The 17,092-nt window shown below is 34.0% G+C and overlaps 1 protein-coding gene across 1 annotated transcript in view; it reads right to left on the bottom strand.

The window, feature by feature from the left end:
• LOC129216479 (zinc finger protein ZIC 4-like) overlaps positions 1-15,232 on the bottom strand; it is a 49,779-nt gene extending 34,547 nt beyond the window's left edge. Inside the window, exon 1 of the mRNA XM_054850697.1 lies at positions 14,323-15,232. Within this exon, the coding sequence (XP_054706672.1) occupies positions 14,323-15,232 (910 nt within the window). The remainder of the gene's footprint in view (positions 1-14,322) is intronic.
• Between the last annotated feature and the right edge of the window lie 1,860 nt (positions 15,233-17,092).

Raw genomic sequence — 17,092 nt, forward strand, 5'->3', positions numbered from 1 at the left:
AAAATGGATTTTTTTTTTTTTGGTTTTTTTTTAAACCATTTCTTAAAAAAACCGCATGGTTTTTTTAAAAAAACCAATTGGTTTAAACCAACGTGGTTTAAACCAAACAATCCTGATATAAAGTAGACGTTAGTGACAGACAAGTAGTCACCAATGTCAAATGTCATAAACGAACTTGATTACTGCTGTAAAGCAAGCTCAGTACAATTCTCTGCATTCTTTGAATTTTACACACAAATCAGTAAAAAGATGCACATTTCTGGAAATGTGGAAGAATACGCGAAATCAATGCTGTTTCTAATTTTACACGTTTGCGCTTGCATACCTACAACATGCCCAAACTTTGGTGCGTTATCGTCTGGAAACAAAATCTGTGAACAATAGGAATCAAACGTTGACCATTATCTACCAAGATTGTGTTCTATTCAGAAAACTGGGACCCGGACAGGGATTATAGAGCTTTGGAAGGAAAAGGAAACTAGCTTAACTCCAACTTGTGAACAGAACTCTAAATTCCACAGCGAGTGAAAAGAAAAAGACTAATCTCAAAATAGCTTTGGAATGGACAAGCAAAATATCCTCTTATGCACCGTTTCACGACTTTCAAGGATCTGTCAATCAAGCACATTTCTTCCCGAATTAAACCCTTCTTCACGACCGGAAACACTCTTTATCGAAAGATTTGGAGAACACTCTGGCGTTTCATCCCTCCCTGACACTTTCCAAAGGGGTGAGGGGGGAGGATAGAATCCCGCAGGTTGCCAAAATGCAAAGCACCTGGAAGGTCACGTCTCTTTATTCGAGTCTTTGTCTATACTGAGGGTCACCCTGGGTTTGTCAAGTGGGTGGGCCTGATATGTAGGGGGGAGGAGGGAGACAGCTACCTCTTCAATTTCCAGATATTCGTTCTAGGGGGTGGAAGATGAGGAGAGTCAGGCTAATTTTCGGTGATGAGGTTTTTGATGGAGATTCGAATTGTTGCCCCAAGCATAAAATGCTCCATATGGGACACATCTGTTACAAGAAGAAAATTTACCCTAGTTTAGAACGATAGAAGGGAATAATTTTAGAAGCAATTAGGAAGAAAATGAAGATTCCAGGAAACCCATGTAGTGCTGCTTCTGGGAGAACATTAGTACACACTTGATTCCTGAGTTTATCGAAGTTTGGGAAACCAAAACAGATACAATCTAGAACTACGTGTACTTTGCAGTAACTTTATTAGTTGCGGCATACCTTTTATAATAGCACTGTTAAAAAAAACCTGAAAGTTCAGGTAGTTTTTCGACTGATTTTAACAGAATATTTCCGTAATGCTTCAAAACGTATTTTTTCCTTCCAAAAACAGAAATATCACGAAAGGAAGTAACGAAAACAGAATTTTTCCATTTCTAGGGTTGCCGCTGTGCTGTACTTTGTTAGTATCCTGATTATCCTTTAAGTTATGATAAACATCGCTTTTTGATAGTGCTTATTAAATCGCACTGTTACATTTTTTAATTAAAAGCTTATTTAGAATAACAACTCAGACGTCGAAGACAAAATAGATAGCTTGCTATTTCATGTCTGGAAAGTAATATACTCGTATGTCGAAATTGTTTTTACGCCTTTGGACTTTGTAAGTTTGGAAAAATGCTTGCGCCATTTTCAGACAGGCAGCTGTGTTTTGATCGCCCTGGTGATTTGATGTGGGTTTTACAGAGTCAGTTTTAGAATATTATTGCGGTGTATTATTTTGCTCAATACTTCGAACAATTCTGTTCGTTAGTCATATTGTGTGTTCTAGCGGTGAGAATAGTTTTAGAATCTCGTGTTATCCATTTAAAATAAAGGCTATTGGATTACTTGTGTACAGACGCAATGGAGACACTTAAACTTAGCACCGCTGGTCACATGTAAGTATTGTAGAATATCTTTGTACATGTTAATATACAAATGTATTTTTTTTGTTAATATGCATTTGATAGAATTCCGATGGTAGCTGATTTAGAATTTATAGAACTATTATAAAGTTACTGTTTTTGCTCTAACGCGTTGTATTCTTGGAAATCATTAAAACGTTAAATGCCAACATTTCGTATCAACCGGAGATTATCGTAATGTGCGAGCAAGACAGGAAAAAAAAAAAACACTCAGTTTTTTTTTTTTTTTTTTTTTTTTGACAGATTGAAAGTAAACATTTTGAATCTCTAAATAAAAGTATTTCTTGCTGTTATATTTTTTGCGAAAAGGCATAGCAGATTGTTAATCTTTGAAAATACAATTTTGACAAGAATAAGTTTTCTTGACTACTTAGAAATCTGGAAACATTCATTACTCCTTTCGGGATTTCATTTATAATAAAAAATATAAATTATTTACTTTATTTCCTTAGGATCTCATCCAACAAGTTATTTGAGATTATTGCAAGTTTCTTGTTAAAACATTTCGGGTAAAACGAACTGATTGATATGTTTAGCCTAAGTATAATGCTTATGCACTAAAAATCTATGTTGCTATTCCAATGAGTGAAAAATGCGGAAATCACCGGGGGGGGGGGGGTATACATCATCTGAGCAAAAAATTCTTCACGTGCATGTCAATGATTCTGTTTTTAAACACAGTAAATTGGTATGCGGTACCCTCCATCAGGTATATTATTCCAAGATAAAGTCAACCGGTTTTTAATAGTATTTTATTTGACTCATTCTGCAAAAAAAAAAAAAAAAAAAAAAAATTCTATTTTTCATGTATGCTTTTCCATGCCATGCCAGAATATGTACGAGGAGATGTGGAAGGAAATATCGAGCAGTATCAGCATCAAAAATTGGTGTTATATTCAAATCCACTAATTTCCTTGCTGGTACTTTTCGATTATTTTTATTCATCTGAAGGTGCAAATTTCAAGATAGGTGCTTGAAAGGTAAGTTATCAAGCAAAAATTTCACTTAAAATATATTTAAGTAATAAATACAAATTAAAAAAATAACAGTTTTTGAATGGTTAACTATTTTTATAATATATATTATTTTAAACATAGGATAGAAAAACGAGAATGAAATTTCAGTAAAATATGTAAAAATGAGAAACGAAAAAATAGCGCAACGAAAAATCAAGAACCGAAAGTTCTGTAAAGATACAGAAAATTTCAAAACGGAAAAATAGATGAACGAAAAATTTAAAAACGGAAAAATAGATCAACGGAAAGAAGAGAAATGGAATTTTCGTTAAATCACGGAAAATTTATAAATGGAAGAACAGAACTAAACGGAGAAATGAGAAATGGAACTTCTGTTAAGTCACGGAAAATAATTTAACGGAAACGTAATATTTACGGCAACTTTGCTGCCGGTACTTTATCCGTTATTTTCAGGAAATTTTTTTAACAGTGAGTATGAAAACTCTTATTGACATTAATGATAATATAAATTAAAATGTATATCACAAATCATCAAAATGCAGCAAAAACTTATTTAGATTGCAATAAATCTTAATAAAACAAAACAATCACATTAAATTAGTTTGCTTTTTACAGTTTTTTATGCATGAAAACATGTTTATTGCATTCCAGTTAGGGCTCTTAGATTTTTTCAGAAATGCATAAATTTAAAGAAGACCTCGTACTAACTCAAGAACGGAAAAAATATAGGAAAATAGACCGAAATCAGGATAAGGAAACAGAACTTCGAAGTGAACATTTTTCGGCTGAATTTCATTTGATTTGCCTCGATTTGAATTTTTCGGGGACCGCACATATGCATTCATTTGAAAACTTAAATATCCAAAGAAATATTTTCTTCCTTTTCTCTTTCAAAAGTGAATATATATATATATATATATATATATATATATATATATATATATATATATATATATATATATATATATATATATATATATATATATATATATATATATATATATATATATATATATATATATATACTGCGTAAAAGATCCCAAACGAAGCTTTTAAGGAAAGGAGCACTGTCATAAGCAACAAATCAAGAAAATTAGGCTTCGAATTATTATCAAAACATTGTAGAACAGAAATACACCAACTCTCAGAAAATTTTAAAATTAACGGACATTATTGAAGAACACTACTTTGAAATAAGCTTTAAAATTCCAACCTTCTTTTGAAAAACGTCTCGTTAACTAATGTAAAGTTAGCTTTAAAATTAAGCTTCTTCGGTGAAATGAAATCATGCTTCTAAAATGAAACCTGTCTCTTTCGCTGAATTTAATTCATATGACTCAGCCGTTTCACCTAACATTTTCAGTGCGGGCACTCCTATAACTCGGAAAACACGCTCAGAAAAAAAAGCCACTCAGAAGTTTGCTCTGCCTTTTTGGACTCAAGCATGATTCAAGCCCTGTTGTCAAGCGTCCTTTCACTCGAGTATTTAAGCCTCATTTGTTTGCATTAGGTTAATAACGCCCATTCTTTAGAGACAGACACACCCAGTTATGCAAAACACTTCCAGCGAATCATAGAAGTCCTCTACAGCTACTTTGAAAGAAGTTTTTTTTTTTTTTTTTTTTTTTTATGAATCTCGAGCATACTAATGGGAAAACAATCAGAATCTGATTCAGACTGTCACAACTCGAGAGCAAAAATAGTATTAAAAGTTCACGAAAAAAGAAACCAAGACGCAAATTGAACAGATGATGAAATAGATTTATTTCCCTTTAAATTTTAGATTTTGCTGTTGGAAGTTGAACGCAAAGTTCTATCTCGAGTTGGAGTTATTTTTTGCAGTGAAAATTTTAAGGACTTATTTCTGAAATTTTTCGGGGAAAGAAAATAAAACAGGTACATTCGAATCTGACTATTTCTATTCATTCATAAAAAAGACCCGACTTTCAGTTATCCAAAAAAAGGTTTATGATATGCTTCATTAGTAGTTAAAGCAATGAAACAGTGCTGACAAACACGAATGAGAAAGATTACCAACTTACGTCACCGAAAGTAAAAGGTAAGGCAAAGAAAAAAAAACAGCTCTGCCTGTTCCTTCATGGAGATTTTGAAATTTTTTAGTTTGACATGTGCCCCGGTGGAATTGACACCTCTGCCTGTGCGGGTCAGTTGAAAGTTCTAAATATTTAACAAGAAATGGATCCATGTGACAAAAAATATCTTTAAGTTTTTCGTTTCATAACGTGAATGAGCAATGAGTTCACCAAAACTAACTTTTAGGATTGTTTTGCTGCCGCATATAGTTGATGAAATCAGGCAAAATAGGACCAAAGAGAGAGAGGACGGCGTGATATCACACACGTTACACATTCGATAAAAAAAAATTAATTGAAATTTGTTGATATTTCTTAACATTACTATTTGCCTTTGAATGGTTTATGTGAGATTAATCTGAATTTTTGTAAGACACGTTATTTAATCGATTGCTATTTAATTGAATATTTTAGTGTTTATATAACAATGACAAACTCTTGGAAACATTAATAGCAGCTTTTTCTTCCTTTCCTTGGAGCGATAAAAAATTTTTTAGTGTTGTCAAAGGAAGAATATCTCCTCCAGTATACAGAAGAACGATCGAGAGGTATGGGAGGGTGGCCCAAAGGGGTACCCCTTCGTATCCCCCCCCCCCTCCATGGTGGGTAAACAGCGATGCATAAGTATGTCGTACATCTCCGAGTTTTAATCAGTGACAGCAGCAGCATGGTGCAATCAGGCTTATAATTTAAAAAAAAAAATGATACATTTCTTTTTTAAAAAATGAAGTTTTGCAACTTGTGATTAGTCGAAGACCAGCTTATATATTTTATTGCCTATAATATTACGTTATTCTGACACTATACACCTACAAACTACGATGATCATTTCGTTTGTTTGTTTCTTTTTTAAATTTAAGGTTATAAGTTTTGGAGAAAAAAAAAAACAATTTCGAGATTTAATCATACATTTATTTATAATTTCTTGACACATGTGCTGACTTAGATTTTCTATTTCAATAGGATAAGTATAGCTTTAAAAAGGTTTTTTTTTTAGGATGGCAATTAATTAGTCTATTAATTTAATCAGTTATTTCTTTATGTTTTATAAACAAATGTGCTGACTTTTAATTGAATAAGTACAACTTTTTTATATATATATATTTTATAATGTCAGGTAGGAAGTCCATTACTTTAATAATTTATAACTTCATATTTGATTGGCAAATGAACCAAATCACAATTAGTTAAGCTTACCAGCTTTGGGCAAAGCGGGTTTTTCAAGTATTTGTAATATTTAGTAATAAATAAATATTGGGTTTAAAATAACAATTTATTTTGAAGTTCAAAAACCCTGCTATAAAATAAAAAATCCAAAAACTACAATTTTCAAGCGTTCTTCGAAAACCTGCCTGCTTTGGGCCACCCTCCCCTATCTTTCAAATGTAAAGGGGGCAATATAGTTATTTACTTATTTTAGTCTGTCTTCACATCAAAGGAATCAAATCTGAAAAAAAAAAAAAAAAAAATGCTCAAGATTATCAAAGTTCAAGAACAGATGTGGAACAAATACTATGTTCCGCTTTTGCTACTTTTTCAAAAAGTACTCAAAAAGTGACCTGGAACTTAAAGTGAGGGATGAAACCTATTTGTATATACTTTACGCATAAAAACGGATGCTTATTTGTCAATTGATTAACTTTTCGTGTCTTGAACAGAATGCTTCAAAATTCTCCATGGATGAAAACTCGTGCAAAGAATTTTCAGAAAGTTGAAAGGTTAAACAGAAAAACGGTGGAAAACAAAATTATTAGAAATCGATGCATGAAACTTTGGAAGACTCCCCCCTCCTTTAAAGTTGTCAATTGGGAAAATCAATAAATTACATTTTGGTCAACTGAACGATGTTCCGTGTCATTGGAATAAGCTGTGTGGTACTTAGCGTAACAAAAAATAAATGTGTTTATAAATGTATTTTGAAAACAAGGAAAATATATATTGCACACTAAAAGTCAACGCGCCATTTCTAAAATCAGAACTTTTCCATTTTGCATTTCTAGAAAAAATATTTGTGTGGACTGATTATTTTCAAAACTATGTTCATCACTTATTTAGTTGCCAAAATTAGCAGGACCTAAATTTTTTTAAGTAAAGGGTAGTAATACCTTTTAAATATTTACTTGAGGGGTGGGGGGAGAAATTTAGTTTAGGAGTTAGTAAAAGGATTTAATCCGGAACGTTATACATGAAAGATAATAAACACAAAAAAATTATAATGAATGCTTAAGAAATACAATTAAAGCACCATTTCCCTTTAATTATATTCCAGAGTAATTTAAAATTTATCATTTGATAAAAAGGAGCAGTTCTCTTTAATATGATCATATGGTGCAAACTAAATAAAAAAGCTTGTTTATCTGCTCTTTTCAGATAACCATTCGATTCTTCCGTCTTACCTTGTCTCAAAAACTCTTCAGAAGGCGGAAAACTTTCACCCCTAACTGAAACTGAAGGAGTTCAGTTTTTGCGATACAATTACAAACAACAACCCGATACAATTTATGGTTCAATATTTAATTTCACGTCGCCTGGTACCTATTTTATATTAACCGACTAAAATGTGTTCATTTTTCAGTTTAATGAAGAATTTATATTAAATTATTCATTAAATTATAATTCCTGACCAGATATATTTTGCCAAATATATCAAGAAATTACGTCAACTTGAAACTAGAAAAGGTTTCTAAGTTAGTTTATTTAAACGTAAGGGAAAAGATAACTACTATTTACTGCAGTTTACTTTAAAGTTACGTTTACGGCAGTTTTTGAAAAACACTTGACATTAAATATTCAATTAATTATTGATTTAAAAATACCAAACTCGGCTGATAATAATATAGAAACAATTTACTGTTTTTGAAATTAGAGAAACACTTGCATTGGATTCGGAAAATTTGGAAACATTCTATTCTTTACCCTCACAGATTAAGTAAATTGAATCTCTCTAATTTGAAACAGATTGATTATAGTGCCGTGCTGTTGACGAGTTCAAAATGAGAAATTGTGTTATTTAACGTTTTGCGCCTCTATGTATTTGAATCAAATGCAACTTTTTCAGAATTATTAATGTCCTTAAAACATTGTATTTTGTTGAATTATGTGATAAAGAACCACCGGATGACCATAACTCAATTTTGATAAACAGTGCAGATACGACTTTTGTGCTTCGCATGGCAATATAGTCGTTTCACGGTAAATATTCCTTTGTACTGTAAATATCTCAATCAAGGGAGAGATCATTTTTATCAAAATGTTTTTGATAAAATTTCTCTAATTTTTTAATGTTGGACTTAGCAACATTAATTCGATGAGTACTGAAATTACTAAGCAGCGAAATTGGTTCACTTTCTCCTGCTTTTCTGGGCCATCTTTCAGTTCTTACTATTGCAATACTTTAAGGTATTGTTTTCTTCTTTAAAGGTCACTTTTTACTTCCTTAAAGGAACATTTATTAAAAACTACAGCAACATTGAGACTATTGCAATTAAATCGGACTTTATAAGTAGTTAATTTAAACGCTTTAAATTAATCATACATAAATTGTACAAGCAACACTTGCTCTATCGGTTTTGTTAGTAAAGAAGTAGTTCTTCCAAAAGTGAAATTTGATCTCACTAAATATTGATTCACAATGAATGCTGGCAAATTTAAAGCTGTAATAAAAGAAGGTGGTAAAAAAAATTGCTGAAAAGTTCACCTTATTTTGAAATAGAAGCTAGAATTGAACAAACCTTTCAAAATTTAGAACCATGGGAAAATTTAAAAGGCAACACAATCGCACAAATGAAAAGAGGAATTGTTTTGAGGCCAATTCTGTTTTCTTGATGAATAAAAGCATTTTAGAGGTACGCAACTAAGATTCTACTGACGAATCTCATAACATTCGATACAATAGCAACCGTCACAATATATTAATTATATTTAAATGGCGATGCACATAAATGAATTAAATTATTTACAAGTTGAAGAAAAGCTTTAAGCCGGTTATATTATACATTTGCAAATTCGATATTTAGAATTAAAACCGTTTAGCTTTGTGCTCTTGCTAATGAATATAATACAACCCAAATATACACATTGCATTCGCATATATGTGTTTCTGAATTCTAATGGAACCCATTAGCCAATACAGCGTGTGATCTACACAGATGTAAATCCCATGCCATAGCTACTCGGATGATTTTCATCCTAAGCACACAGCTTCAGCATTGACAAAAAGGGATTTTTTTTCACCCCCAAAACACGCGTAGCTTGAATGTTTGTGCGTTGCAACGAAAATTGCATATAAGTGTTTCGGAGCTTCCTCGGTACTTAGAAATTTAAATACAGAAAAATCCCGTTACAACGATTACCATTAAAAAGAAATATCCGTTTCAACGAAATAAATTTTCAGTTCCGACTTAATTGCCATTACACTACTTCTATTACAACGAGATTTCCGTTATAATGAACAAAATCTGCGTTAGTATCAGGATTTTACTATATGCGAAAAAACTAAGTCGTTACAAATTTGTGTTCAACAATATTATATTTCTTTATGTACTTTAACAGTCGAAATTCGTGGAATTAATTTGTTAGGAAATAAATATCTGTTACAAGATAATTTTGAGGTAAAATGTGCCTTAATTTGTTCTGAAAATAATTCCTAATTTCCACAGTGACTATATGAATTTTAATACAGTTTAATTTCTGTGGCGGATTTACAGATTAAAGGGGGCCTGTCTTAATGCATTTTTTGAGGGGGCTCTTTTGTTTTATCTCAGAGCAATATAAAACAGTTATCATATGTATTTTTAAATCTTCTTTGGTACCCTTTGGACCATTCGCGAATGCGACATTGTAAATCCGTCCCTGCTTAAAATGAGAAAATTACGCTATGAAGCACAAATTACTAAAAAAAAAAAAACAAAGGAAAGAAAAAAGGAAATGAAAAGAATAAAATATGTTTTGAGATTTCGAGGAATTCCTTCATCAGTGACTAAAACTTCGAGTTTCAATCAAAATGGACTCTTTAACGAGCATTGCTTACACGTTACATCGTGAAGTTCACTACTTAGACATTTATAAAGATAGGGGTAATTAATGGATTGATAAAGTAACCCAGTGTAGCACCAAAACGCATGTCTGCAATATTTTTGTAATTAATGCTTTAATAATGTATTTATGATTTAGTTTTCAAACAAAGACAGATGTTTTGCTTCGTTTTCTCATCAATAACATTACTTTGAGTGGATAAAAACACCAAAAATCACATTACTTTTTCGATAGTTAAAAATATTAATTTTATGATCTTCACAATACTTACTATTTTAATGCACTAGCGCAGTTCGAAATTTCTTCTGAGGGGTCCGTAAATGTAAATATCGGAACCCAGCAACGAAAGTGACGAAAACTCAAAATGAAAAGCAAAAAACCAACACCGGGGCAAATCAAGGTTCTACACAATATTAGATAGTTTCAAGTGATTTTGTCTCAAATACTTCAATACGAGGGGGGGGGGGGGAGATGAGATGTTCACTGGTTGTAGTTTTTGCTGTCTAAATTAATAATGCACACTTTTAGTTCGAAATTATTTTTTTTTAATTATGAAATTTTAAACTACTGACAATGTAGTTTTTACGCCCACACGCATGTAATCTAACCTGGGCGAATTTTGGGGCCAGAACGAGCATTAAATTTAGATTGCAAATCAATAGTTATGCGTTTTTGCAAAATTTTGAGTTGTGTCAACACTTTTGTTGTCAGGATGCGATAGGTTATCATACTACGAACGACGTTATCAAATGCGACTCGAACTTAAGTGTGATTAAGGATTCTGGGATGATACCCCACACCCTCAATGCGTTTTTGTATCAGAGGAAGATGTTTTGACTCCTTAATCATCAAATCCTGAAATGTCTGTCTGGCTTCACGAAACGAATTGTGTATTTATCTTGACTTTTATTTTTCTGTTTACAATATTACAACGATATTGTTTTCTAAATTAGGGTTTCCGGCGAAGAAAGTTGGGCAGTAATTAGCATTATGTTTATTAGTAAATAAAAAGGAACGGACATAAAGCAAATGTTTGAATCATTGCAAAACGCGTACGGGGGATTAATCAAAAAAAAAAAAAAAAAGGAGGGATAAAAGATAGCATATTTTAAAAAACCTTTTTGGTTTTCATACAGATGAACATGAGGATGACTCTCCTAGCTTCTCCTCATCACAAATAAACTTGAGTATGCTTGAGAGTGGCAGATTTGCAAGTTTGGGGGACAGTCGCAATACATTTTTGAACCCTCTTAGGGTACCACGGTCACGGAACAGGTACCACTTTGGGTACCTGTAAAATATTAATCATCTGCTTGTTTCTACCTTCTTGCAATTGCGACATCTACGATATGGTAAATCCGCCACTGTTGGCTGAATAAACGTCCCTATTCTGATCCTTACTTTTAGGGTGTTTTTCTAAATATAATATGTCACACGTTTTTTTTTTAATATTCTGCATGATCATGAATAACTATTACTAGGTATAATTCTTTAAAAATTGGTCTACGGTAGGGGCCTAATTTCTTGCTGAGTAAAAAAAAAAGAAAAAGAGCAAATCCTACTTGTTTTGATTTGATGTGTAATTCCGTGCAATAAGTGAAAATTCACATCAACTGAAATGAGGTGCATTGGATGAGTCTCGTGAAGTCCTGTCTAACAGGTAACAACTTCAGCAAATGTAGACGAACATTAAGGAGCTAACAAGCAAAGTTTAAGAAATTTATGGCATTCAGTGCTGGTTTTAGCAGTACATTAGAGAATTTGATGAGAAAAGCTTGGTATGAAAAAAAAAAAAAACACGTGCACATTTTACAATATTGAAAACAGAAGGAGAAATAATAGGCACCGTTTGCCTGGTGTATACAAAAGATGGGACTTGTGCTCTTTTAACACTGGCAAATAATTAAAAAGGATTTTTTTTTTTTTGGAATTACGTTAATTTACCTCGATAAGATATTGAATTCTGCATACAATGCACTAATAAACTTTAACTCACAATTTTCGTGACTTCCGCTATTCTGACTCTAAGGTAGATTTTATGCTTTAAAAGAGCTCACCAAGAGCAATAACGGGGGGGGAGGTTCCTCTTTAATTTGGCAAGTAGATAATTGTTGATCTTACTATAGCTATAAAATGTAAATAAAATTTCATTTAGTACTTTTTTAATCGAAAATCGGTAAATAAAGAAGTTTGGTTTAATTATTCTAAATTGAACAGCGCTAGAAGAGAAACAGAAGCAAAGTAATGAATTAAAATAGGATCAAGAGCAATAACGGGGGGGGGGGGAGATTCCTAATTAATTTGGCAAGTAGATAATTGTTGATCTTACTATAGCTATAAAATGTAAATAAAATTTCATTTAGTACTTTTGTAATCGAAAATCGGTAAATAAAGAAGTTTGGTTTAATTATTCTAAATTAAACAGCGCTAGAAGAAGAGAAACAGAAGCAAAGTAATGAATTAAAATAGGATCAATTTACAGCTTCGGCAAATTTAGGCGAATTTACGGCGCGAAACTAAAGAAATTTATGGCGTTTAGTGCTTTATCTGGAAAAACATATTTGGCGAACTCACCTAAAGGAAATTCGGTTTGAAACCAATTCACATTGTATTTGCCTAATCTTACATTATTTAATTAATTATTTCGAGGGATGGGAGCAGTATTCCCTCCTAAACAATACAGCTATAGCGGTGTTGCAATCACAACAGGCTTTTGATAAAGTGCTATAATTTGCAGATTCAAATTGATTAACAAAGAATGTAATAGCAAACGACAAAACAAATGAAAATACAACAACGGTACGTGAAATTAAATTTCAAAGTGGCGATTTGACAATTTTGTTTTTAGCAGTACCTCAGAGAATTAAATAAGAAAAGCTTGGCATGAAAAAAAGCATGTGTATATTAAACATAATTGTAAACAAAAGGAGAAATTATAGTGAAATTCGAAGAAATTTTGCGACAATTTGAGATTACTATATCCAAAAAGGTGTATGGCGGGAAAGCCCAACAATATTCAATATATTAAAACGATTATGCAGTTTTGAATGCAAACTCGAACATTACGCAAATAAAAAGAGCAACGACTTCTGGAACTGAAAACCACAGATCAATGTGTTATACAATTCGAAGGAATAAACTTACTTTTAAAAAAAGTAAACAGCATATGCAGTAATTAGTGTTCGAACTTTTGGTAGACTCAAATTTTGATAATACAGACTGAAATTATAGTAATTTTTAACGAGTGTCTTGGTTTTTGAGATTTATCTAAAAGTTGATCATTATACAAAGTTACTAGATTTCCCCAAATTTGATTTTAAATATATGAAAAACCTTCCTGTTTTGCTTTCATAATTTGATAATGATATTAATTTTCTACTTCAAAGAATAAATATAAGATTACGAATAATGTTTGATCATAAATGGTAGCAGCACATTTCGCGATATCTTATTTATATTTTTTGCAAGTCAAATATTCAGCATTTGAGAACAATCGAAAGATCATATTGCTGTGTGGTCGATTCCATACAGCAGTCAGGTCCTCCTATTGAGGGGCGGGGGTCTTAATTGTCCTTGCATGTAAATGTCACCATAGTAGGATTGGTAGCATTGCTTAAAACCATGGGCTCTGCGAGGGTATTAACACAGCATGGGGTTGCAGTATGTTTCCTGACAAAATACCAGAGGAAATTTCGTGTCACTCAATATATTTGCGGAGAAATAACGGCATGCCTAAAATAAAAGTACAATACATCAAACATTTCCTAAAAAATTACAATGTCGTTCTAAAAGAGAGAACATTTTATTTACTTTTTTTTTCGTCCGAGGATTAGAAGTTTTCAACTAGGCACATTTTCTGTATGCTCACTATTTTAAACATCATGTAAAGTAGCTTGTAGGCAGCCCTGTAATTAAGGGGGATCAATTACTCTTCTCCTGCTTTGAAATGTTTATCTTTGACCTCCCCCCCCCCCCCCCCGAAACGATGGGCTTGCTGTCGCAGTATAATGTATAAAGTACTAAATAGTTAAGAAAATTTAAGAAAAATAATATTAAGACTAATTATGATCCACCTCACGGTTATTGAGTCTTCGGGTGAATCTATTTAAAAAGTAATTGAAAACAGCAGAAATTGGGATTGCTAAAATCGAACGGTATCGAAGCAATTCTTCGTCTTTAAGCATTGTTGCTTGTTTACAATTTTTCAAGTTCGTAGATTGGAGGAAGGCCAACAATAGTGAGGCGAGCTATGCATACATCAACACACAATATAAAAAGATAATAAAGGGTATTCACCTGTATGTGTCCTTTTGTGGATTTTTAGATTTTCACTGCGGGCGAACACTTTTCCACACCCTGGAAAGGGGCAAGGGAAGGGTTTCTCACCCGTATGCACCCGGATATGATTGACAAGTTTGTACTTTGCCTTAAAAGGCCGTCCATTGCGCGGACAGTCCTGCCAACTGCACGTGTGGTTCGTGCACTCAGGACCCCCAACGTGCTCTACGGTGATATGTGACACGATCTCATGCATGGAGCCGAACACCTTGTTACAGGGCTTGCGGGGGGGCAGCTGATCCGGCTCGATCCACAAACACGTGAGTTCCTGCTTGATGGGGCTCCGCATGTAGCGCAAGAACGCCCCCGCAGCGCCCGGGTGGTGCGGCCCGATCGCCGGGTGGTGGTGGTGGTGATAAGGATTTGAGAAAGGGTCCGTCCGCGCCATTTGGTGGTGGTGATGTGCCCCGAAACTGTCCACACCCCGACCGTACATGTCGGCCGCGTTCGGCAGGGATATTCTCATTTGGTGGTGGTGGTCAATGCTGGGAAACAGCATGTGCGAGGAGTCCAGGGCCCCGGTGGGGGTCGAGAAAGTGTCCGTCAAGGTGGGCATGTGGTGGTCACGCCGCAGGATGTGGTAGTCCCTGCCCACGCCGTAACCCGCGTGCCCGTATCCGTTCTGCTGGTGGTGGTGCGTAAACTGCTGGTGGTGATGGTGCAGGGGATTGCCGGCCTGGTGGTGCTTGAGGTGGTGGCCCATCTGGCCCCCGTTGTCCATGGCGAACGGGTTGAGCATGTCCGTCTGCGCCGCATCTCCGCCGGTGCGGAAGGGAAAGCCCGTCATTCCGCCGCTGCTGCCGTACGCCTGCTGCTGATCCGCCAAACTGCGCAACGCTGCTGGACTCGGCTTGAAGCCGTCCTCCATAATGACGATGCTCGCTTCGTCGGGGGCCCCCTCCGCGGCACTCGCGCCAGCGACTTCATTGGCCGCCCGCGGCGGGGCACCGGCCAATGAGGCGGGAGCCTCCGACCGGGACGCACCCCTGGGAGGTGGAGCCCACCTGCCAATCACACGCGGTGGGTGGGGACTGGAGGGGTTCACGTGCTGCGGAGCAACTCGCAACCGGGGGAAGACACATGTTTCTTTTAATTGGAACCATACTTTAACAACCACATGGGGAGAGAAAAATTCCAAAGGGCGGGGAAAAGAAAATATTTTGTAATGCTACCCCCCATCTTCCTTCAAAATCGCTGTATTTTTTTTTCAAGCATAGTAGAGAAGCATGTTTTAAGTTGTTCGCATGATGAACATGTTGATGTTTATTTTGATTTTATTTTATAATTCCCGCACTGATTACATTTTAATTAAAAGTAAAGCTGCTAGTTGAAAAGAAACTTTAAATTCCTGAGACATTATGAAAAAAAGGGGGATGGAAAAAAATTGTTAAAGAAAAAAAAAAGAAGAAACATCCTAATTTTACTTATGTATCTGCATGCACAGTGGCTCTTAACCTTTCGCTCCTTTTGAACTCCCTCTAAATTAAGATAGAAAATAGCAAACCCTTTGTGCCGTAATAGGGTCGTTTCCAAAATTTTAAAAGTATTTTTTTCTGAACGAGCACGCTTAAAAACATAGGATCTGACCATTTTTTTAAAATAATTTGTTTAATATTTAAAAAAAATTACTTAAATCGGCGCGCTTTCAATGTTTATGCTTCTGACCGATGACATCACAAATGATGAAATGCCATTCTGTGTTGCCATTCACAGAGCAAAATATTTAATTCTTATCTTTACTCACTTGTATTGGCAACGATATGGTTGATAGCAAGCGTAGAGCGCAATTTTAATTCGCTTCTTGCTTATCATAACGCGGAATTGCGGTAGAAGGATGCGGCAAAGTGTCATTTGTGACGTCATCAAGACCACGCCTTGTTTCAAAAATGGGACATTTAAAAAAATTAGTTAAAAATAACTGTTGTGAAAATGAAAGTATTTTCTGGTTCTTTTTTTTTTTTTTTTTTTTTGCTTCTGCTATGAATTTCAGTGACAAAAAGCATTACTTTTGACTAAAGGAAACAACCCCATTAGTTGCAGGCAAAAAACGTTAAGATTTGGGAGAACATTTTTCCCTCTCTGTTGCACAATAGTTAATAACAAGAAAGAATGATAGCTTAAAGAAATTGAGTGCATAATTATGTTAGCAACCATTTGATTTTTAGAAAGCATATTTTAGCTAAGGAAATTTTTTTACACTGAACTGACAGCCTCAATATTTAACAGTTTAAAGTTGCATTCCGTTCTGAATTTAATAAGCTTCTGTATCTATCTTTCAAAAAAATATATTCTTAAAATCTGAAATAAATAAAAAAAAATCTTATGATCAAGCCTAATAAATTTTAGAGTGACTTTTTTCTTTTTCAAAGAAAAATTAATTTGAAACAAGTCCCCTGTGGGACTATTTTCTTCTGTATATATCAAAATTGAATGTTAGCCATGTGGGTTGTTTGTAAATTTTGACATACGTCATCCCATAATTTGTTAAATTGAACACTGTTGAATATGTACAAAAAGATGGCGTATTAAATAAAAAAAGTAATAAAAGAAAGTCACCGGTGGGAAAACATGGAAAAGGAACGATAATTAAATATCAAGAATTGTCGTTATCATTACTTGATTTTAATTACGGGAAGTTTTGTATCTGTTTCTCAAAAAGTGATCTTCTGAGCATTTGGCATAAAATTTGCAATGCAACTAATCGTGGTTTTCGTTTCATAGAAATCAA

Source organism: Uloborus diversus, chromosome 1 (assembly GCF_026930045.1).
Source record: "Uloborus diversus isolate 005 chromosome 1, Udiv.v.3.1, whole genome shotgun sequence".
Lineage (NCBI taxonomy): Eukaryota > Metazoa > Arthropoda > Arachnida > Araneae > Uloboridae > Uloborus > Uloborus diversus.